This window comes from Monodon monoceros, unplaced genomic scaffold (genome assembly GCF_005190385.1).
Source record: "Monodon monoceros isolate NGI ecotype Baffin Bay Population unplaced genomic scaffold, NGI_Narwhal_1 Super_Scaffold_3, whole genome shotgun sequence".
Classification (NCBI taxonomy): domain Eukaryota; kingdom Metazoa; phylum Chordata; class Mammalia; order Artiodactyla; family Monodontidae; genus Monodon; species Monodon monoceros.
In genome coordinates, this window is record NW_021703780.1 from 75,768,155 (window position 1) to 75,790,827 (window position 22,673).

A 22,673-nucleotide genomic window follows, 5' to 3' on the forward strand; every position below is an offset into this window, starting at 1 on the left:
ATGCCTTGAAAGACTGTTGTGAGGATTCACTGAGTGAATGATGGTGAAGGATTCTACAAATACCTATTATTTTTCATCAGAGCACTCCACCCACCCAGGGCCATGTCACTTGTAATCCTGGACCTCAGTTCTCTTACTCCAGGTGACTATTCTCTGCTGTCCCTTCTAGCCATGCAATTCTATAAATACATAAAATAAGTCTTGTACCAACCTGCAAATTCAAACCTAGTCTACCCTGATGCTGTGACAGGCCTCTCTCTCTCTCTTTTTACCCCCCTAACTGTGTCTGCCAAAACACATTCACAAATAGATACCCAATGCCTTTTGCTGGCTGGTTTAGTATGATGTGCAATTTAGTGTTCTAATTAAACAGTATTTGGGAACCCTAGAGCATTTCATTCAGTACTTGTACTTACAAGTTACAGCCTGTTTGAATCATGTACGTCTGGCAGTATGGTTGGGGACTCACCCACATCTATATTTTAGATAGTCAGCTGTGTAATATTGAGTACTGATGAAGAATTAGAAAATTGCAGATTTAAAAGCTCCATGAATATCAATAAACCACTTCCCCCCCACCTTTCAGGAGGAAGACAAGAGGCAGTAGGAAATAAATTACCACCTTTAATTGGCAATAATCAAATCCAAAGACACCTAAGAAAAAGCATTCAGTATCTCAGGTGGCAGTATTAAAAAAAAAAAAAGAAAGGAAGTTTGTGTGAAATTACACTGATGAGTTCTTCACACACCAAGTGCTCTATATTTAATTGAATACTGCCTCTTCCACCTGCAAAATACATGTTGAAAACCCTGTAATGTGACTATCTCAATCTGAACTGAGCACAGTAAAACAAATTACCTGCAGTTAATTCACAGCAAGCCTTAATGATGCTCTCAAATATTAATTTAGTCTTTACAAATTTTAATTAAATCTATAGAAATCGGATCTATTCTCTTGGTTTCCCTAAATGTTGGATTATCATAAAATCCTTTTGGGGTTGAGCTTTCATATGCTACGAATGGTTCTCAAACTTTGGAGTGTAAGGAGTACCTGGGCAGCTCATTAAAATGCACATTCCAGGGCTATACTCCGCCTAGAGCTCTTATTCCTGACAATTTTATTGAGGCATATTTTACATATCATATAATTCACACATTTCAAGTGTACAATACAGTGATTTAGGGACTTCCCTGGTGGCGCAGTGGTGAACACTCCACGCTCCCAATGCAGGGGGACTGGGTTCGATCCTTGATCGAGGAACTAGATCCCACAGTAATGCCGCAACTAAGAGTTCGCATGCTACAACTAAGGAGCCCACGTGCCGCAACTAAGGAGCTAGCGAGCTGCAACTAAGTAGCCCATGTGCTGCAACTAGGGAAGCTGCAAGCCACACCTAAGGAGTCCGCCTGCCACAACTAAGACCTGGTGCGACCAAATAAATAAATAAATATTAAAAAAAATAAATTTACTAGGTTGTAGAAACCATCATCATAAATCAGTTTCAGAACAGTTTTATCTCCCCCAATAAGGTCCCTTATGTCCATTTCTACCTCCTGCCCCAGGCAACACTAACCTACTTTCTGTTTCTGGATATTTACCTTTTCTGGACATTTCATATCAATGGAATCAAACAATATGTGGCCTCTTGTGTCTCGCTTCTTTCACTAAGCATAATGTTTTGGAGGTTCATCTAAATCAAAGCATCTAAATCAAAGTTTCAGTAGCTTGTTCCTTTTAATTGGTGAAGAGTATTCTATCATATGGATGAACCACATTTTGCCCTTTCACCAGCTTATAGACATTTAAGTTGTTTCCATTTGGGGCTATAATGAATAATGCTGCTATAAACATTTGTAAGCAAGTCTTTGTGGTGACGTGTTTTCATCTCTCTTGGGTAGATATCTAAGAGTGGAGTTGCTGGATCACATGGTAATTTTATGTTTAGCTTTTTGAGAAACCACCAAACTGTTTTCTAAAGTGACCACACCATTTTATATTCTCATCCTCTAGAGCTCTGGGTCAACAGTTCTGGGTGGCACAGGAAATGTGCATATTGAACCAGTTTTCAATAATTCTGATGTAGTTAGATCAGATCTACTCCTCAGATTATACATATGATAAACAAACATGTGAGTAAAAGTTACAGAGAGATATTGACATGTTGAGCCTTCTGCCACAGTTCTGGCCAAAATGGGTTCTTTCTTGGGGTGATGAGACAAACTAAAAGAGTCTCCACTGCAACAAGGGACTCTCTAATGGGGCAGCCAGAGGGAGAGAGAATGGGAGAGAAAATTGACAACCCACCATGAAATGATACTAGATTGCTTTTTTTGTAACACAGGTTGCCAAAATGTTAAACTCTCTAAATTGCACAAGGTATTTACAAAACCCTTAAGGGCTGCTTTAAGTTGGGGAAAGTAATCCAACATTAAATTTAGTAAGTGGTTCTTAGGACTACATTTCCTAAGGAAAAAGTATGGTCTCCTGGAGATGGGAAATTACTTGCCGATTAGCTGAGCTACGCTGAGCAAGCTGTTATTTTAATAACTGCTCCTGGGGTGCAAGGAGGAAAACAAGCTGATTGTGAGGCATCTCATCACCCATGTCCTGCCTGCGATGCCAGGAAACTTTCAAGGGTCTAGGGCTTTTACCTCCAGGGAGAAAGATAACACGACGTCTGACTTGGAGAGCTGGTTTTCACTCTCCTCACCCATGTCGATGATGGAAGCGTTGTGGCTGCGTTTGAGTTTCTGAAGCTTGAACTCGCCGCCTTTGGAAACTGGCATGCTCTCCAAATTAGCCATGAGCAGGTTGACGGATGACTTCAGCTCTTCAATGTACATGTTTTCCATTTCTTTGGATACAAACTTGGGAAATTTGCGTTCCTTGTAAAGAAAGAGAAAGGAATGAGCAGAGGAGTAAACACAGTCCAGAGCTCTGCTGACATCTACCACTAGTGACATTTGCCCAGATATCGTGGCATCGTGCTAGAAAAATGTTCAGCTGGGTTGAGTAGACAGCTGCCTGCCTTCTAGTTATTTATAATCTCTAACAGGTAAGAAACACATACATAAACATATAGTAAGAAAGAGGCAAATGTTTTATTATAGTTCTATTCCCCCCACCCAAGTTTTCTCCAGCAAATGTGATCTATGGAAAGAAAAATGGGGTGATGTTCTTCAAATCCGGTCTCAATTCAAACAGTTTTTCTTTTTAGCAAAATGCAGCCAGTTGTTTTTAAGCTGAGGAGACAGAAAAGCACCCTATTTCTGGATATCTATAGAGATTTTCTCACATGAATAATTCAAAAGGAGCTCATTTGAGATGTTTCAAACACAGCCTGTGGCTATTTCTAAGAAGAATAGTTAACTGTTTTGAAGAAAAATTGAAAAAAAATTAAACAAGTGATGAAAAACATGATTAAAATTCCTTAGAAGAGAAGATAAAGCAATTCAGTATCAGAACTGAACTCTATATTTTTTCATTCCTTAAGAGTTCAGTTGTAATGGCAACATGCTTTAGCCAACTTCATACCTCTGAGTTGTCCAGGTGCCTCAGATGAATAGAGTTTGGATCAATCACCTTCTCAAAGAATCATTTCCCACTTGAAACATGAATGTGCTCTCTGCAGCCCAGCTCCATAAATGAGCAGGTGAGTGGCAAATCAAATCAGTTTGACTTTTTTTTTTTTTTGCAAGTGACAGAAAAATCCACTTGAACTGGCTTAAACAATGAAGGAATGTATAGGTTTGAAAATGTCCTAGGGTAGAACCAGCTTCAGACAAGACTGGAATTAGGAGTCAGATAATATCATTATAACTGAGTTTTTCCTCCAAAACTTGGTTTGGGTTCTTCTGGGCTGGCTTCATGCTCAGTCTGGCTCCTTCTAATGTGACAGAAAGATTGCTAAAGATCTGTACCTCACAACACCACATCACACTATCTAAAGGAAGAGTGAACATCTCCTCCTGTAATGCTCACAGAAGATGGAGGATCTTTTATCTCAGAATCCTCACCTGAAATCTGACTTATGTGCATACCCTGAACCAGTTTCCATGGCCAGTGATGTCATGTTGAATTGCTTAGGCCTGCATTATTTCCTCTGTCCCTGTGGCTCAGGGTAGAACTCCACCTGGGTCCCACGGAACATGAATTGGTTTGCCAATTCTGGGTGGCAGAAAAATAAGATGTCTAATATGTGGGCACCTGACTTAAAGTCATCCAGCTAATTCTACCAAGTGGCCAGCAATCAACTGGATTTAATCTCTCAAGCAATTGAACTGAGAGATGTTGAGATTGCGATCAGTGGTGAAACTGCAACAGTAAGATCATAAAGAGAGACTCTTGGGTGGTTGCCATATTGTCCATGTTGGACCAAGTGGAAGCAGCGTAAGAACTTGACAAAGAGCGAGAAAGTGATGGGGAGATAGAGGGGGGAGAGAGACTGTGAGAGAGAGGAAGGAAGGAGGGAAGGAAGAGAAGAGGAGAGAGGAGGGTATTTAGAGTCACAGAAAGGAGCTTTGACTTTTATTGGTTTTCTAATTCTAAGAAAGCCAAGTTATTCCTCTTGCAGTTTAGATGCCTGAGATTCTCTTATTTTCCTTTCAATACTCAAGACTCATATCTTCGAAACTTTTGCACAGTGGGCTGGCGTTTTATCATTCTTGGGCTCAATCAGAGGACAAATGTGAGCCTCAAAAATGTGGGTATCCTTTATGACAAAGGCCCTGGGCTGCTGGGCCATCATCACTTAGAAAATATTTACTGCCACCCAAACTGTGCTTGGCACAGTGTTAGGCATGGGGAGATCATGATGAAAGGGTGCGAACTGTTCTGGAGCTTTACAGCTAGCAGAGAGAAAGATCTTTAAGGAAACGTCAAGGTAGATGCTTGATGGAAGTAGATGAGAAGTGATCTCTTCCTGAGAGAATCAGGGGTAGCCTTCCGGAGGAGGTGACCCTTAGGCTGAGAGTCTGAAGGATGAGGAAGCGTTTGACACCGGGTTGAGTTGGCTGAGACAGGGCCACTTTTATTTGCTCTTTTCTGAGAAATATGTAATAGGCAACCACGAATCCAAGAAGGTCTATACAACTGAATGTGGTCACAAAATACTTCCCCATCTTCTTTTGAACATGGTCCTTCTAACGAGTGAAGAGAAGAATGAGGTAAGTTAAGTGATGTTAAAGGCTGCCAAGCAGCACAGGTTACATACTAACAGCCTGAAGGCTGGGACACTGATCTATCTCTTTCGTCCTTGTACTGGGGCCCAAACCTTATAACTATATGGGATATTGGAGGAGCTGGGTAAGTGTATCTTTGATTTTACTGGCAGCTGCTGGCCCTGCAGTTGCCATGGAGATGGAGAGAAAAACCACTGTGTCTGTGAAGTGGGTTCTCTCCTGCCAATCAGCCTTACTATCAAGTGCGGTCCCTTCATCACACCCATCTTTGGGACTCACTCAAGGCCTTTTAACTCCACAGTCTTGCAATTTTGGAAGAAGACGCAGTGATTACAGACACCACAACTCTGGCCCAGAGCTGGCATCCACCAAACTTTCTGCAAGAGAATATTGGACAAATCCAAAGAATGACCACTCCTCCCAGAACTTGGACAGTTCCTAATGACATCATAAAAAGATGCTTATAAAACTGAAGTCTAGGGACTTCCCTGGTGGTGCAGGGCTTCAGAATCCATCTGCCAATGCACGGGACATGGGTTCAATCCCTGGTCCAGGAAGATCCCTCATACTGTGAAGCAACTAAGCCCGTGCGCCACAACTACTGAGCCTGCGCTCTAGAGCCCGAGAGCCACAACTACTGAAGCCTGCGCACCTAAAGCCCGTGCTCCGCAACAAGAGAAGCCACCGCAGTGAGAAGCCCACGCACCACAACAAAGAGTAGCCCCTGCTCGCCTCAACTAGAGAAAGTCCATGCACAGCAATGAAGACAAAAAAATATATATATATATATAATAAATAAAAAATAAATTAAAAAAAAACCCACTGAAGTCTGCAAGGGAAAACAAGGCCATTTTTCTACTCTGAGTACTTAAGCCTTGAGAAGGAATAGCATTCTGTCAATCTAGGCTGACTTTCTAAAGGGGTTTTCAACAGCAGCCCCACTATAAACACATTTCAAAAGCAGCCTCACAGACATTAGAAGGCATTTTGGGCACAGGTATTATATTAATAGTTTCCTGGATTGGTCCTTTTACTCAAAGCTGTCCTTAAGTGGCTTAGTTTTACTTCCTTAGCTTCTTTGAATTAGGTGGACTTCCTTTTCCTTGAATGAACGCCCTTGGCATTTAGATTTTTCTTTGAACTCAGATTCCTCTGGGTTCTTAGCTGCCTTACGAAGGCCAGAGTCAGGGAGATGCTCCCTACACACATTCTTGCAGGCCAAAAATTGAACTAAATTTCTACCATGTGCTTGGACACAGGGTAGATGCCAGGTACAACAACATTCATTTGTAAGCTGGGGGTGCTATCATTCTCTGGTAGGAGAGGATTCCACTTTTATCTGATTGTTGGCAATGTATGGAGCAGAACTTTTCCATCAGGGAAATATGTGGATGTCACTTCTCACCTAGGCACATCATTAGTACCTGCAATGGGACCGTGGTATGAGATGGTCATTTTGCTTCTGCAGAGAATGCGGTTTAAATGGCAACTCCCCACTGAAATGACAGCTTGAAAAAACAATGGTGTTTCACTCCCAGACCTCTGCCTCTATTTTAAAAGCTGTAGTATTTGTCTTATATAATCAGCTCAAGAATTTTGGAATTTTACCCAAAACGTGGCCAAAAGAACTGGCAAATATCACAGCAGCACTAATGCCACAAGCTGCCTGTTTAAGCTCCAATGTCAACTTCTAATCACACAATTTAAATAATTTAGGCTTAATTCCTGGGTGAAATTTGGGGACTCTTTAACGTCAACATGAGAGGATGTGGGAAAATGTTTGAGCAGGGATTAAGAAGTCTTTTCTACCACATTTAAAAAAATGCATTCAGATCTCTTCATGGATCTTTTAAGGCAGCGTATCTGATGTTCACAGTGAGGGCTCACACAGCCGTCTCTGATGATTCGTTCGTTGGATGTTGGTGTGACTGAACTGATAGATTACAGGGTAGGGTTGCGGGTAGAGGAAAGCCACCTTGCACTTGCCTCCCTTCTCTCCCAGGAAGAAAAGACAAACATTTGCCTTCTGTAAGCACGTGAGGATAAGAATGCTGCTGGCGGAACAACCTAGGTCCCCACCACCTCTTTTCCAGATGCCAAGGAAATCAAAGTGGAAGGGATTCAGAATCCCAGGAGCCCATTCTGCCTGCTGCTTTTGCTTCCTTTGGGCTTCTGGATAAACTGAAGGGAAGGCACAGCAAATTTTCGTGCAAGAGAGAAAGCAGTTTCCCGGAGGGGCAACCATCAGGGAGGGAGGAGCTGGGGGCACTCTTGCCCTGGTGTAACTGCCTGTCATCTGACTACTCAAAAGAAAGAACGTGAACCTTGGAATTAAAGCACTCGGCTTTCTACTTACTAGCTGTGTCAACTTTGATACGTCACTTAAACTCTTTGATGTGCCTGAACTGCGGAGAATCATCGTTAACTCGCAGGATCATTTGTCACAGGTCTAAATGAGAGTTTACATGAATTGCATAGCCAGGGCAAATTAATAAAGGACTGATCAGCAGAGAGAGAGGTCAGGATGCAGAAAGGTGAAGGCCTGGGTGAAGGGCATGTTGGATCTTTGGATTGGGGCGATGGGGAAATGAGGCTCTATATTTGGGAAGGCATTTTGTAATGGTAGTGTGCATACTGGTTAAGAGAGAAGGTTCTGGTCAGTGAATGAGTTTGGCCAAGGCCTCTAATGTCTGTGCTTCAGCCTCCTCTATGACATGGGGATACTGGGAGCACCTTTCTCATAAAGTTGTTGGAGGGTTAGGTAGGTTCTCAAATGTAAAATGCTTAGAAGAGAGTTGGGCACACAGTAAACACCGCATAAGCAACAGTTATTTTGCACACATCTTCGAGGGGCTCCCAATTCATAATGATCACCCCACCCAGAGCCCTACCTTGTCGGTACCACCCTCTCCCTCAGTGATGTATCTCTAGCATCCACGTGTTCACTGAGACCTCACCCCCTTTCCACGGTGGACTGATCGACTGCTCTAGGGGTTGGCCCTTGAACTAAGCGGGGCCAGTCAGAAGACTGACTCTTGAAATTGTGAATGTGAGGGGGTAGTGAGAAAAGCGGAAAGAGGACATTGGGAGAAAGATTTGAGACAGAGGTTGACTGGCTAAATGGTTTTCTATTTGGCCATCCTGGAAACACGGAGAACTGTGGAACAGCCATGTTTCCCATCTGAGAAGCAAAGAAAGATGGTCTGCAGAGAAAGAAGGAATAATGAATGGGACACACAGGCTCAAGGGAAGGGGGAAAGTCCTGACCACTTGGTGGCCCCTGGCTCCACTCCCTTCCTAGGTCTTGGCTGTACCTTGCCCATGGGCTCTGTGAGACATTCCTTGATCCCTAGAATCAATCCCCTCTCTTAAAAGCTTCCTTGAGTTGGTGCTTCTAATTTGCAATCAAGACACTCTACCCATCTTATAATTCCGAGAACACAGTGAATTATGTATGATGGATGACATCTATCTCCAGGAATTTCTGGTTATGATATTTACAGGAGCTGACGTTTAGCCATATGGGTTGAATTGCACACCCTCAATAAAATTCACTGTGATGCTACAAATAGAAAAATCAGGGCATGCTAAAAGAAGATAAGCATGGGTGCTTTGTTTCAATATCTTTTCAGGAACTAGTCTGTATCTGAAAACTTGATATTTAATTTTTAGTAGATGAGATACTTCTCACTCTTCCTCAGTATTAGCCAGGCTAGTTTAAGCAGAAGTAGAGTTTCCTTTTCTTGGAATCCAACTAAACTGAAGGAAAAACAGTTACACAGCTGACGATCAGGAAGAAGTAGATTCAGTGTCTTGAACACCCTGAGGATCTCAGTATATTCTGTTTATCTCTGTATGTATGTTAGCTTCACTCTTTTATCTTCTTTCCCCTACACTGAAGAAATGAACATGGCCGCAGACATCTTTCTACCACTACAAGACATAGCTCTGTTGGCCTGCAGTCCACAGGTCCCAGTGAAGGGGTTCACTGGTTTAGCTGCATCCATTTCTGGACCAATCACTAATGGCCGGGGCAGGCTGGGAGATGTGATTGGTTCCACTTGGGTGAGAAGTCCACTTCCAGAACCAAGTAACTGTGGCAAGGGGGCCACTGGCATGAACGAATATTGCAAAAGAAGACAGTCAATTTCCAGGAGAACAGGAGATAGTAGTGGGAAGATTCTCATAGAAATCCTCCTGAATGTTTAAATATACCCTCCATATACTTTGACCAAGATTTACTTTAGTTGCCTATTTCATTGTCCAAGAAAGTCTAGTTCTAAGTTGTCAGTAACATCCTATTAGGTATCAAAATACCCAGTGGTGTGGGCCAAGGGAGAGTTTTTTGGGTTTTTTTTAACATCTTTATTGGAGTATAATTGCTTTACAATGGTGTGTTAGTTTCTGCTTTATAACAAAGTGAATCAATTATACATATACATATGTCCCCGTACCTCTTCGCCCTTGCGTCTCCCTCCCTTCGACCCTCCCTATCTCACCCCTTTAGGTGGTCACAAAGCACTGAGTTGAATTCTCTGTGCTATGCGGCTGCTTCCCACTAGCTATCTATTTTACGTTTGGTAGTGTATACATGTCCACGCAGCTCTCTCACTTTGTCCCAGCTTATCATTCCTCTTACCTGTAACCTCAAGTCCATTCTCTAGTAGGTCTGCATCTTTATTCTCGACTTGCCCCTAGGTTCTTCATGACATTTCTTTGTTTTTTAGATTCCATATATATGTGTTAGCATACGGTATTTGTTTTCCTCTGACTTACTTCACTCTGTATGACAGACTCTAGGCCCATCCACCTCACTACAAATAACTCAATTTCATTTCTTTTTATAGCTGAGTAATATTCCATTGTATTTATGTGCCACATGTTCTTTATCTATTCATCTGTCAGTGGATACTTAGGTTGTTTCCATGCCCTGGCTATTGTAAATAGAGCTGCAATAAACACTGGGGTGCATGTATCATTTTGAATTATGGTTTTCTCAGGGTATATGCCCAGGAGTGGGATTGCTGGGTCGTATGGTCGTTCTATTTAGTTTTTTAAGGAACCTCCATACTGTTCTCCATAGTGGCTGTACCAATTTACATTCCCACCAACAGTGCAAGAGGATTCCCTTTTCTCCACACCCTCTCCAGCATTTACTGTTTGTAGATTTTTTGATGATGGCCATTCTGATTGGTGTGAGGTGATACCTCATTGTAGTTTTGATTTGCATTTCCCTAATGATTAGTGATGCTGAGCATCCTTTCATGTGTTTGTTGGCAATCTGTATATCTTTGGAGAAATGTCTATTTAGGTCTTCTGCCCATTTTTGGATTGGGTTGATTGTTTTTTTGATATTGAGCTGCACGAGCTGCTTGTAAATTTTGGAGATTAATCCTTTGTCATTTGCTTCATTTGCAAATATTTTTCTCCCATTCTGAGGGTTGTCTTTTCGTCTTATGGTTTCCTTTGCTGTGCAAAAGCTTTTACGTTTCATTAGGTCCCATTTGTTTATTTTTGTTTTTATTTCCATTTCTCTAGGAGGTGGGTCAAAAAGGATCTTGCTGTGATTTATGTCATAGAGTGTCCTGCCTATGTTTTCTCTAAGAGTTTTATAGTGTCTGGCCTTACATTTAGGTCTTTAATCCACTTTTTTATTTTTGTGTATGGTGTTAGGGAGTGTTCTAATTTCATTCTTTTACATGTAGCTGTCCAGTCTTCCCAGTACCACTTATTGAAGAGGCTGTCTTTTCTCCACTGTATATTCTTGCCTTCTTTATCAAAGATAAGGTGACCATACATGCGTGGGTTTATCTCTGGGCTTTCTATCCTGTTCCGTTGATCTATATTTCTGTTTTTGTGCCAGTACCATATTGTCTTGATTACTGTATCTTGGTAGTATAGTCTGAAGTCAGGGAGCCTGATTCTTCCAGCTCCATTTTTCTTTCTCAAGATTGCTTTGGCTATTCGGGGTCTTTTGTGTTTCCAAACAAATTGTGAAATTTTTTGTTCTAGTTCTGTGAAAAATGCCAGTGGTAGTTTAATACGGATTTCACTGAATCTGTAGATTGCTTTGGGTAGTATAGTGCTTTTCACAATGTTGATTCTTCCAGTCCAAGAACGTGGTATATCTCTCCATCTATTTGTATCATCATTAAGTTCTTTCATCAATGTCTTATAATTTTCTGCATACAGGTCTTTTGTCTCCTTAGGTAGGTTTATTTCTAGATATTTTATTCTTTAGGTTGCAGTGGTAAATGGGAGAGTTTTCTTAATTTCACTTTCAGATTTTTCATCATTAGTGTATAGGAATGCTAGATTTCTGTGCATTAATTTTGTATCCTGTTACTTTACCAAATTCATTGATTAGCTCTTGTAGTTTTCTGGTAGCATCTTTAGGATTCTCTATGTATAGTATCATGTCATCTGCAAACACTGACAGCTTTGCTTCTTCTTTTCCGATTTGGATTCCTTTTATTTCTCTTTCTTCTCTGATTGCTGTGGCTAAAACTTCCAAAACTATGTTGAATAATAGTGGTGAGAATGGGCAACCTTGTCTTGTTCCTGATCTTAGTGGAAATGGTTTCAGTTTTTCACCATGGAGGACGATGTTGGCTGTGGGTTTGTCATACACGGCCTTTATTATGTTGAGGAAAGTTCCCTCTATGCCTACTTTCTGGAGGGTTTTTATCATAAATGGGTGTTGAATTTTCGAAAGCTTTCTCTGCGTCTATTGAGATGATCATATGGTTTTTCTCCTTCAATTTGTTAATATGGTGTATCACATCGATTGATTTGCGTATATTGAAGGATCCTTGCATTCCTGAGATAAACTCCACTTGATCATGGTGTATGATCCTTTTAATGTGCTGCTGGATTCTGTTTGCTAGTATTTTGTTGAGGATTTTTGCATCTATGTTCATCAGTGATATTGGCCTGTAGTTTTCTTTCTTTGTGACATCTTTGTCTGGTTTTGGTATCAGGGTGATGGTGGCTTCGTAGAATGAGTTTGGGAGTGTTCCTCCCTCTGCTATATTTTGGAAGAGTTTGAGAAGGATAGGTGTTAGCTCTTCTCTAAATGTTTGATAGAATTCGCCTGTTAAGCCATCTGGTCCTGGGCTTTTGTTTGTTGGAAAAATTTTAATCATGGTTTCAATTTCAGTGCTTGTAATTGGTCTGTTCATTTTTTCTATTTCTTCCTGGTTCAGTCTTGGAAGGTTGTGCGTTTCTAAGAATTTGTCCATTTCTTCCAGGTTGTCCATCTTATTGGCATAGAGTTGCTTGTAGTAATCGCTCACGATCCTTTGCATTTCTGCAGTGTCAGTTGTTACTTCTCCTTTTTCATTTCTAAATCTGTCGATTTGAGTCTTCTCCCTTTTTTTCTTGATGAGTCTAGTTAATGGTTTATCAATTTTGTTTATCTTTTCAAAGAACCAGCTTTTAGTTTTATTGATCTTTGCTATTGTTTCCTTCATTTCTTTTTCATTTATTTCTGATCTGATCTTTATGATTTCTTTCCTTCTGCTAAGTTTGGGGTTTTTTTGTTCTTCTTTCTCTAATTGCTTTAGGTGTACGGTTAGGTTATTTGAGATGTTTCTTGTTTCTTAAGGTAGGATTGTATTGCTATAAACTTCCCTCTTCAAACTGCTTTTGCTGTATCCCATAGGTTTTGGGTCATCGTGTTTCACTGTCATTTGTTTCTAGGTATTTTTTTGATTTCCTCTTTGATTTCTTCAGTGACCTCTTGGTTATTAAGTAGTGTGTTGTTTAGCCTCCATGTGTTTGTATTTTTTACAGATTTTTCCTTGTAATTGATATCTAGTCTCATAGCCTTGTGGTCAGAAAAGATACTTGATACGATTTCAGTTTTCTTAAATTTACCAAGGCTTGATTTGTGACCCAAGATAAGGTCTGTCCTGGAGAATGTTCCATGAGCATTTGAGAAGAATGCTTATTCTTTTGTTTTTGGATGGAATGTCCTATAAACATCAATTAAGTCCATCTTGTTTAATATATCATTTAAAGCTTGTGTTTCCTTATTTATTTTCATTTTGGATGATCTGTCCATTGGTGAAAGTGGGGTGTTAAAGTCCCCTACTATGATTGCATCCCTGTCGATTTCCCCTTTTATGGCTGTTAGTATTTGCCTTATGTATTGAGGTGTTCCTATGGTGGGTGCATAAATATTTACAATTATTATATCTTCTCCTTGGGTTGATCCCTTGTTCATTATGCGGTGTCCTTGTCTCTTCTAATAGTCTTTGTTTTAAAGTCTATTTTGTCTGATATGAGAACTGCTACTCCAGCTTTCTTTTGATTTCCATTTGCATGGAATACCTTTTTCCATCCCCTCACTTTCAGTCTGTATGTGTCCCTAGGTCTGAAGTGGGTCTCTTGTAGACAGCATATATATGGGTCTTGTTTTTGTATCCATTCAGCCAATCTATGTCTTTTGGTTGGAGCATTTAATCCATTTACATTTAAGGTAATTATTGACATGTATGTTCCTATTACAATTATCTTAATTGTTTTGGGTTTGTTATTGTAGATCTTTTTCCTTCTCTTGTGTTTCCTGCCTAGAGAAGTTCCTTTAGCATTTGTTGTAGAGCTGGTTTGGTGGTGCTGAATTCTCTTAGCTTTTGCTTGTCTGTAAAGGCTTTAATTTCTCTGTCAAATCTGAGTGAGATCCTTGCTGGGTAGAGTAATCTTGGTTGTAGGTTTTTCTTCTTCATCACTTTTAATATGTCCTGCCACTCTCTTCTGGTGTGCAGAGTTTCTGCTGAAAGATCAGTTGTTAACCTTATGGGGATTCCCTTTTGTGTTATTTGTTGTTTTTCCCTTGCTGTTTTAATATTTTTTCTTTGTATTTAATTTTTTTTTTTTAAAGTAAGAGTGCTTGTTTATTTATTTATGGCTGAGTTGGGTCTTCATTGCTGTGTGAGGGCTTTCTCTAGTTGTGGCGAGTAGGGACTACTCTTCACTGCGGTGCGCGGGTTTCTCATTGTGGTGGCTTCTTCTGTTGCGGAGCATGGGCTCTAGGCATCCGGGCTCAGTAGTTGTGGCTCACAGGCTCCAGAACACAGGCTCAGCAGTTGTGGCCCACAGGCTTAGTTGCTCTGCGGCATGTAGGATCTTCCCGGACCAGGGATCGAACCCGTGTCCCCTTCGTTTACAGGCAGATTCCCAACGACTGCGCCACCAGGGAAGTCCCTGAATTTTTTTTTTTTTTTTTTTGCAGTACGCAGGCCTCTCACTGTTGTGACCTCTCCCGTTCCAGACGCGCAGGCTCAGCAGCCATGGCTCACGGGCCCAGCCACTCCATGGCATGTGGGATCCTCTGGGACCCGGGCATGAACCCATGTCCCCTGTATCAGCAGGCGGACTCTCAACCACTGTGCCACCAGGGAAGCACCCCTGTATTTAATTTTTGATAGTTTGATTAATACGTGTCTTGGCGTGTTTCTCCTTGTTTTTATCCTGTATGGGACTCTCTGTGCTTCCTGGACTTGATTAACTATTTCCTTTCCCATATTAGGGAAGTTTTCAACTATAATCTCTTCAAATATTTTCTCAGTCCCTTTCTTTTTCTCTTCTTCATCTGGGACCGCTATAATTCGAATGCTGGTGCATTTAATGTTGTCCCAGAGGTCTCTGAGACTGTCCTCAATTCTTTTCATTCTTTTTTCTTTATTCTGCTCTACAGTAGTTATTTCCACTATTTTATCTTCCAGGTCACTTATCCGTTCTTCTGCCTCAGTTATTCTGCTATTGATCCCTTCTAGAGAATTTTTAATTTCATTTACTGTGTTGTTCATCACCGTTTGTTTGCTCTTTGGTTCTTCTAGGTCCTTGTTAAACGTTTATTGTATTTTCTCCATTCTATTTCCAAGATTTTGGATCATCTTTACTATCATTACTCTGAATTCTTTTTCAGGTAGACTGCCTATTTCCTCTTCATTTGTTTCATCTGGTCAGTTTTTACCTTGCTCCTTCATCTGCTGTGTGTTTCTATCTTCTCATTTTGCTTAACTTATTGTGTTTGGGGTCTCCTTTTTGCAGACTGCAGGTTTAAAATTCCCATTGTTTTTGGTGTCTGTCCCCTGTGGCTAAGGTTGGTTCAGTGGATTGTGCAGGCTTCCTGGTGGAGGGGACTAGTGCTTGTGCTCTGGTAGATGAGGCTGGATCTTGTCTTTCTGGTGGGCAGGTCCACATCTGGTGGTGTGTTTTGGGGTGTCTGAGGGCTTATTATCATTTTAGGCAGCCTCTCTGCTGATGGATGGGGTTGTGTTTCTGTCTTGCTATTTGTTTGGCATAAGGTGTCCAGCACTGTAGCTTGCTGGCTGTTGCGTGGAGCTAGGTTTTGGCGTTGAGATGGAGATCTCTGGGAGATTTTTGCCGTTTGATATAACGTGGAGCTGGGAGGTCTCTTGTGGACCAGTGTCCTGAACTTGGCTCTCCCACCTCAGAGGCACAGCCCTGACGCCTGGCTGGAGCACCAAGAGCCTGTCATCCACACGGCTCAGAATAAAAGGAGGAAAAGAAAGAAAGAAAGAAGATAAAATAAAATAAAGTAAAAATAAAATTATTAAAGTAAAAAATAATTATTAAGAAAAAGTTTTTAATAAGTAAAAAAGAAAAAAAAGGACAGACAGAACCCTAGGACAAATGGTAAAAGCAAAGCTATACAGACAAAATCACACACAGAAGGATACACATACACACTCACAAAAAAAGAAAAAAATATATATATATCGTTGCTCCCAAAGTCCACCTCCTCAATTTGGGATGATTCGTTGTCTATTCAGGTGTTCCACAGATGCAGGGTACATCAAGTTAATTGTGGAGATTTAATCCGCTGCTCCTGAGACTGCTGGGAGAGATTTCCCTTTTTCTTCTTTGTTCACATAGCTCCCTGGGCTCAGCTTTGGATCTGGCCCCACCTCTGCGTGTAGGTCGCCTGAGGGCGTCTGTTCCTGCCCAGACAGGACAGGGTTAAAGGAGCAGCTGATTCGGGGGCTCTGTCTCACTCAGGCCAGGGGGAGAGAGGGGCACGGAGTGCGGGGCGGGCCTGCGGCGGCAGAGGCTGGCGTGACGTTGCACCAGCCTGAGGCACGCCGTGCGTTCTCCCGGGGAAGTTGTCCCTGGATCCCGGGACCCTGGCAGTGGCGGGCTGCACAGGCTCCCCGGAAGGGGGTTGTGGATAGCGAGCTGTGCTCGCACACAGGCTTCTTGGTGGCGGCAGCAGCAGCCTTAGCGTCTCAGGCCCGTCTCTGGGGTCCGCGCTGTTAGCCGCGGCTCGCGCCCGTCTCTGGAGCTCCTTTAAGCGGCGCTCTGAATTCCCTCTCCTCGCGCGCCAGGAAACAAAGAGGCAAGAAAAAGTCTCTTGCCTCTTCAGCAGCTCCAGACCTTTCCCCGGACTTCCTCCCGGCCAGCTGCGGCGCACTAACCCCTTCAGGCTGTGTTCACGCCGCCAACCCCAGTCCTCTCCCTGCGCTCCGACCAAAGCCCGAGCCTCAGCTCCCAGCCCGGCCCGCCCCGGCGGGTGAGCAGACAAGCCTCTCGGGCTGGTGAGTGCCGGTCGGCACCGACCCTCCGTGCGGGAATCTCTCCGCTTTGCCCTCCGCACCCCTGTTGCTGTGCTCTCCTCCGTGGCTCCGAAGCTTTCCCCCTCCGCCACCCGCAGTCTCCGCCCGCAAAGGGGCTCCTAGTGTGTGGAAACGTTTCGTCCTTCACAGCTCCCTCCCACTGGTGCAGGTCCCGTCCCTATTCTTGTCTCCTTTTTTTCTTTTGCCCTACCCAGGTAAGTGGGGAGTTTCTTGCCTTTTGGGGGGTCTGAGGTGTTCTGCCAGCCTTCAGTAGGTGTTCTGTAGGAGCTGTTCCACATGTAGATGTATTTCTGATGTATTTGTGGGGAGGAAGGTGATCTGTGCATCTTACTCTTCCGCCATCTTGAAGCTCCTCGGGAGTGTTCTTTGATCTATTGTTCAGAAATGAGCAACTTGGCGCACTATGTAACGGTTGTTCACCCGTGGTCTTTTAAAAATTAAAATTAGCTTACGCAAATTTCTAAAATTATCATGTTAAGCCTTAAAAGTAAACAAGACAACTAAAATAAAGGTGCCATGAACTTGTTTTTGAAGTGTGTGTGTGTAAAATTTTCTTTAAGTGGCACGAATACTTATTAGTTGGGGATATAATAGTTGCCTAAGGGCAGGGCATGGACCAAATGACCTTTATTTTCTGGATAATCTGCTGAGGAGGTGCTGAATTTAGAGAAGTACATTCCGAAGCCTTATTGATGTTTACTCCCACATTAAGCAGGATTTTCAAACATAAGAGCCTTTTACACTACCTTTAGCCAGAGAACTACATACTACTTTTAGCCACCAGACTGACCTGACCATAAACTTTGAAGGTGTCCGAAAACAAGATGCAGAACGTTTCAACACAACTACTTGAGCACAAAAGGGGATTTTCCTGCTTTTTGGAGTCTCTCTTCGGTTTCTCGTCCAGTAGAATTCCTTGCCATGTGTACAAATCCTGAGAAGCTTCTTTCCGTAGAGGGGAAGGCTGAACACCAAGCTCCACCCTGCACTCCTCCTCCCCCACATCCCGACCCCCATTTTTAAATTTTGCACGTAGGGTGAGCCCAGTCCTGATACTTAGGACTTGAGTGAAGGGTCCATTGTAGCCTCTTAACTAGTACCTCTCATGGTCAGCCTAGATTTTCCCATCTCTAAAACAAGAATAACAAATGCCCCTATGGAACTGTTTGGAGGATGGAATGAGATGGCATATGTAAAGCATGTAACATGCTTGACGCAGAGTCAGTGCTCAAGAAATGCCACTAGCACGATTACTGTTAGCACAAATGGTAGAACAGTTAGAATAGGAGATAGGGGCTTCCCTGGTGGTGCAGTGGTTGAGAGTCCGCCTGCCGATGCAGGAGACATGGGTTTGTGCCCTGGTCCGGGAAGATCCCACATGCCGCAGAGTGGCTGGGCCCGTGAGCCATGGCCGCTGAGCCTGCGCGTCCGGAGCCTGTGCTCCACAACGGGAGAGGCCACAACAGTGAGAGGCCCACGTACCGCAAAAAAAAAAAAAAAGAATAGGAGATAATTCTTAGACTCCCTATCCTCAACAGGGAGACATCCCAACCCTAGAGCAATCCCATCTACTGCGAGACTCAGACATGTAAATGAATAGTCACCATTGAATGAACTGTCATAATAAAGGTTTACATGTGGCAAGAAGAAAGCACAAGTGGGCAGGATGAGCTCAGCTCTTAGACAAGGGGTTTTCAGTTGAGGACTGAAGGCTGAGTAGGAGAGCTTGCTAAGTGCAGGAGAGGAGAAAGGTCATTCCACATTGAAACACTAGTGGGTACAAAGGCACTGAGGCTGGAAAGAGCCTGGGGTATTCAGAGGGAGACATTCTGTATAGCTGGAATGGGGAGCTCTGGTGGGAAAGTTGTGGGAGGTGAGGCCAATAAAGAAGGATATGGTCTGTGGATTAAGAGCCTTGAGTATCATTGTAAAGCACCGAGATTTTGTTCTGGGGACACTGGAGGATTCTGTTGAAGGATTTGGAGGCTCTGTTACGAGATGTTCATATATGAGGCTTCGAATGATGATTACATGCAGGACGGACAGGACACAGGGAGGGAGTGAGGCCAGGGATGTACCCACTAGGAGGCTGTTGTAAGATCCAGGCGTGGAAGATGAGGGGCCTGGATCAAAGCACTAGCAGTGGTGCCGGGAACCAGTAAAGGGATCTGGCCCACATTTGGGAGGCAGAATCAAGAAGCCAGGTGGAGATGGGAGTGTTGAGTGTTCTGGGGAGGAAGGAGGAATTGACAATGACTGGGAGGTTTCATCCATGGTAACTGCGTGGAGGCCACGTGAGGAGTCTATGCAGGTGTGTGTACTCGGCGGGCAGTAAGATTTGGAACACATCCAACCTGAAATGCAAGGGACTGGCCACGTGGAAGTGCTCGACAGACAGATGGAAATGTAAGTCTGGGACTCAGAAGAAAGGTGAGGCTGGAGTTTCAGTATTGATTGGAGGATAGGAAATACATGTGCTGTGTCTAGGACACTTGCCCTGAGAAAGAAGGGTTGAGGACCCTACCAGGTGATTATCCTCTTCTTCCTGAGAAGGTGAAATTCTCAGTTTTATCTTTCCACGGCCCTTAACGATCAGTGCACTTCCGGTGTGGGACTCTGGCCCGGTCCCCCAGCACGTGTCCCCAGCGTTTCCTTACCCTGGCTATTTGGTCTGCCATTTGGAGACGTCCGTCCAGCTCTCGTCTGATCTGGGCTGCTTGCTCATCTGGATTGTCCAGCTGCACAAAAGCACAAATGTGGAGACTTTCAGTTTGGGTGACAAAAGCCAAGGAACTCATGACTTCACACCCAGCTACTCTGTGCCCCCACAGACCTATTCCACTAAAACGTAAGAATCGTGGGACACACAAATCCAGTTTGAGGGAAATCCCAAGTTAAATCGTTTTAAGGAGAATGTGATGTGGTAGGCAGGCTGTTGCTAAGAAAGACATCTAAATGCACTTGAATAAGAACCACCTCTGAACTTCTAGGCAGCAGTGCTTCTAATGAGGGCTTGATGCAGCTCTCCTGTTTTGGGGTCCAGCGAAGAAGTGTTTACAGGGCAGACGTACAAGGAAGGAGGTGGTAATATAACTGTTAGTATCGTACCGAGCGGACATAGTCCGCATCCATAGCACCTACGTGGCATATATCCTGCTGCTCTCCCGCCCCTGGACCATGGATGATTAGTTAATCATTGCATCCTTTCTCTCTGAGCCCTGAGACCTTTTCAACAAGTACTCCAGATGGCTGCTACCTCTCAGCTGGTGTTGATATCTTATATACGCTACTAGGTATAAAACAGATAACTAATGAGAACCTACTGTATAGCACAGGGAACTCTACTCAATGCTCTGTGGTGACCTAAATGGGAAGGAAATCCAAAAAGGAGGGCATATATATATACGTATAGCTGATTCGCTCTGCTGTACAGCAGAAACTAACACAACATTGTAAAGCAACTACACTGTAATAAAAATTACTTGAAAAAATTAAGCAGTAAAGTGGAAGTAGGTGCGAGCCTCCTTCTCCTAACGAATTGAATGCATGCATTAGAAACTACACAGAGTATGCTTCAAGGGGAGGCCATCCGTAATCTGCTTGTGAAATTTGCAGTTAGATAGTTACCCACTCAGGTGATTTTTGCCACATCTACATTAAATTTACATCTGGCTTAAAAAAAAAGAAATCTATCTTTGTCTTCTCTGATGGGTAGACAATTCCCTAACTTCTCTAGTGTCAGTTTTCCCATCCATAGAATGAAGGGGTTGGTTATGTAACCTCCATCATCCCTCTCCCATCTTTCTATAAATCTATGAAAGACATTGGCAAATATTTCTACGAAGGTCCATATAATTAACACTCTAGGCTTGGAGGGCCATAAGATCTCTGTTGCAGTGACTCACATCTTCCAATGAGGTGTGAAAATGGACACAGGCAACATGTAAATGAATGAGCACTGCTGTGTTCCAATAAAATTTTATGTACAACAGGTGGCGGGCCGTAGTTACTGATCCTTGCTCTAGGAATTGAAGTTCTCTCTTTACTTCCAAGCAAGCCTAGCGTTATACGTCAAGCTGTAATTGAGTCTGCTTTGTTCAGTACCTGATAAATTATTTTATTCACAGAAAAGTTTAATAAGTAGGGAACAGTGACATTCAAATGGGATGTGCTGTATTCTTCTTTTCAGAACAGATTAACTCACAACAAAAAGTAGACAAAGAAATATGTGAGTTTTCTAAGTCCCTTTCTCTTAAAAGCCATTTTTATTCAGAAATCTGAAAAGTATGGAATTTTTTTCAGATATTTGAAAATGAAAACCCAGCTCCATGCTTAAAAAAGAATCTAATCTATGCTATAAAATGGTATAGAAAATAAGTTATTTCTAATATGATGTAAATAAGAACACTGGACAATTTATGGTCATAGTTTTGAAGCATCATGAATAGTCTTCCTGGGTTTGTTATACAAAACATAAAAATCTATCTGGCTTTATGCTCTGCATTTTTATCACCCTGTTCAATTCAGGAGTTGCCTTATCTTCTCTTTCCCACAGTTTTGATAAGCAGGACTGTTTTCTAGATCATAAAGATGGGATTGTTACTTTTGGTCATATATTCTAAAGTAGCATTTCCAAACGGGTGTTTTGCTGAACAACACCCTTATTACAGACTCCAGAAGAAAGGATCCAGAAGGGCTCCAAAAGAAGGGCTAGAGGGTTTCCCTGGTGGCGCAGTGGTTGGGGGTCCGCCTGCCGGCGCAGGGGACACGAGTTCGTGCCCCGGTCCGGGAAGATCCCACATGCCGCGGAGCGGCTGGGCCCGTCAGCAATGGCCGCTGAGCCTGCGTGTCTGGAGCCTGTGCTCCGGAACGGGAGGGGCCGCAACAGTGAGAGGCCCGCGTACCGCAAAAAAAAAAAAAAAAAAAAAGAATGGCTAGATAAGTTTGGGAAATGCTGTGTCGAAATGCACAATATCTCTGAGAAGCTCAGCAGTAAGGAAATCTGTCAGATTTTGACCAACTCAACTATCATTTAACTTAAATTTTTATTTTTTGCTTAACGCCCAGAGAACATGAGTTGGAAATCCTGTTCTAAATAAATCAAGAGAACCACTGGAGAGCGGTCACACCACTAACCAGTGGTCCCTCCATCACCACTTGCCAACAGGCACACGTGGGAAACATGGTATCCTCAGTGCTGGTTTTAAGCTCCAATGAACTGTTTTTATTCTATTCCCTTGGAACCCCAAGACGTCTTCATACCCAGGTGCAAACCCACTGGGAACACTCAGAAATACCCTGTTCAAAATACATATGCAAAGAAAACATCTGACTACTTCACTGAGAAGCAGCAAAATGATTCGGTTAGGGGCTGAAGTTGGGGGCTTCTGTCAGAAGATACGGTGCTCAGAGGTTAAAAGTGAAAAGAAAAAACAACCCAACAGAACCATCCCCATTATGACATTTCTCAGAGGTGTCTGAATTCTCCCACGGGCCTCACCAGATACAATTAGAAACAGCAGAGGATGCCGGCAGTGAAGATGAGCAGGCTAGGTCTACACAAAGCTTCATGCATTGGTTCATTCATTCATTCATCACATTTTTACGGAGTGTCTTGCTATGCATGACACTGGAATACAGAAAGGAACAAGACAGACCCAGTTCCTGCCTCCATGGAACTTAAATCTAACAAGAACAGGTATGGCTATTTGAATAATCTGGGCACAAAACAGAGGGGATTAGCATTCACTGATGCCTAGTTCAAGACCAGGGACTGTATGACCTATATTAAAGCCTTCTCTAAGGGGTCCCAAGAAATAGATGTTAACATGCATTCTCCCAGGAAAAGGATTCTGGGGTCAAGAAACACTGCTTCTTCCTGAAAATTTA

At 42.9% G+C, this 22,673-nt stretch overlaps 1 protein-coding gene across 16 annotated transcripts in view; it reads right to left on the reverse strand.

The window, feature by feature from the left end:
- Positions 1–22,673, reverse strand: part of CADPS (calcium dependent secretion activator) — a 479,603-nt gene that overhangs the window by 247,481 nt on the left and 209,449 nt on the right. For all 16 annotated transcript variants that reach the window (XM_029242782.1, XM_029242794.1, XM_029242791.1 and 13 more), the window contains exons 5-6: positions 19,442–19,522; positions 2,653–2,886 (exon numbers count right to left, since the gene is read on the reverse strand). In XM_029242782.1, the coding sequence (XP_029098615.1) occupies positions 2,653–2,886; positions 19,442–19,522 (315 nt within the window). The remainder of the gene's footprint in view (positions 1–2,652; positions 2,887–19,441; positions 19,523–22,673) is intronic.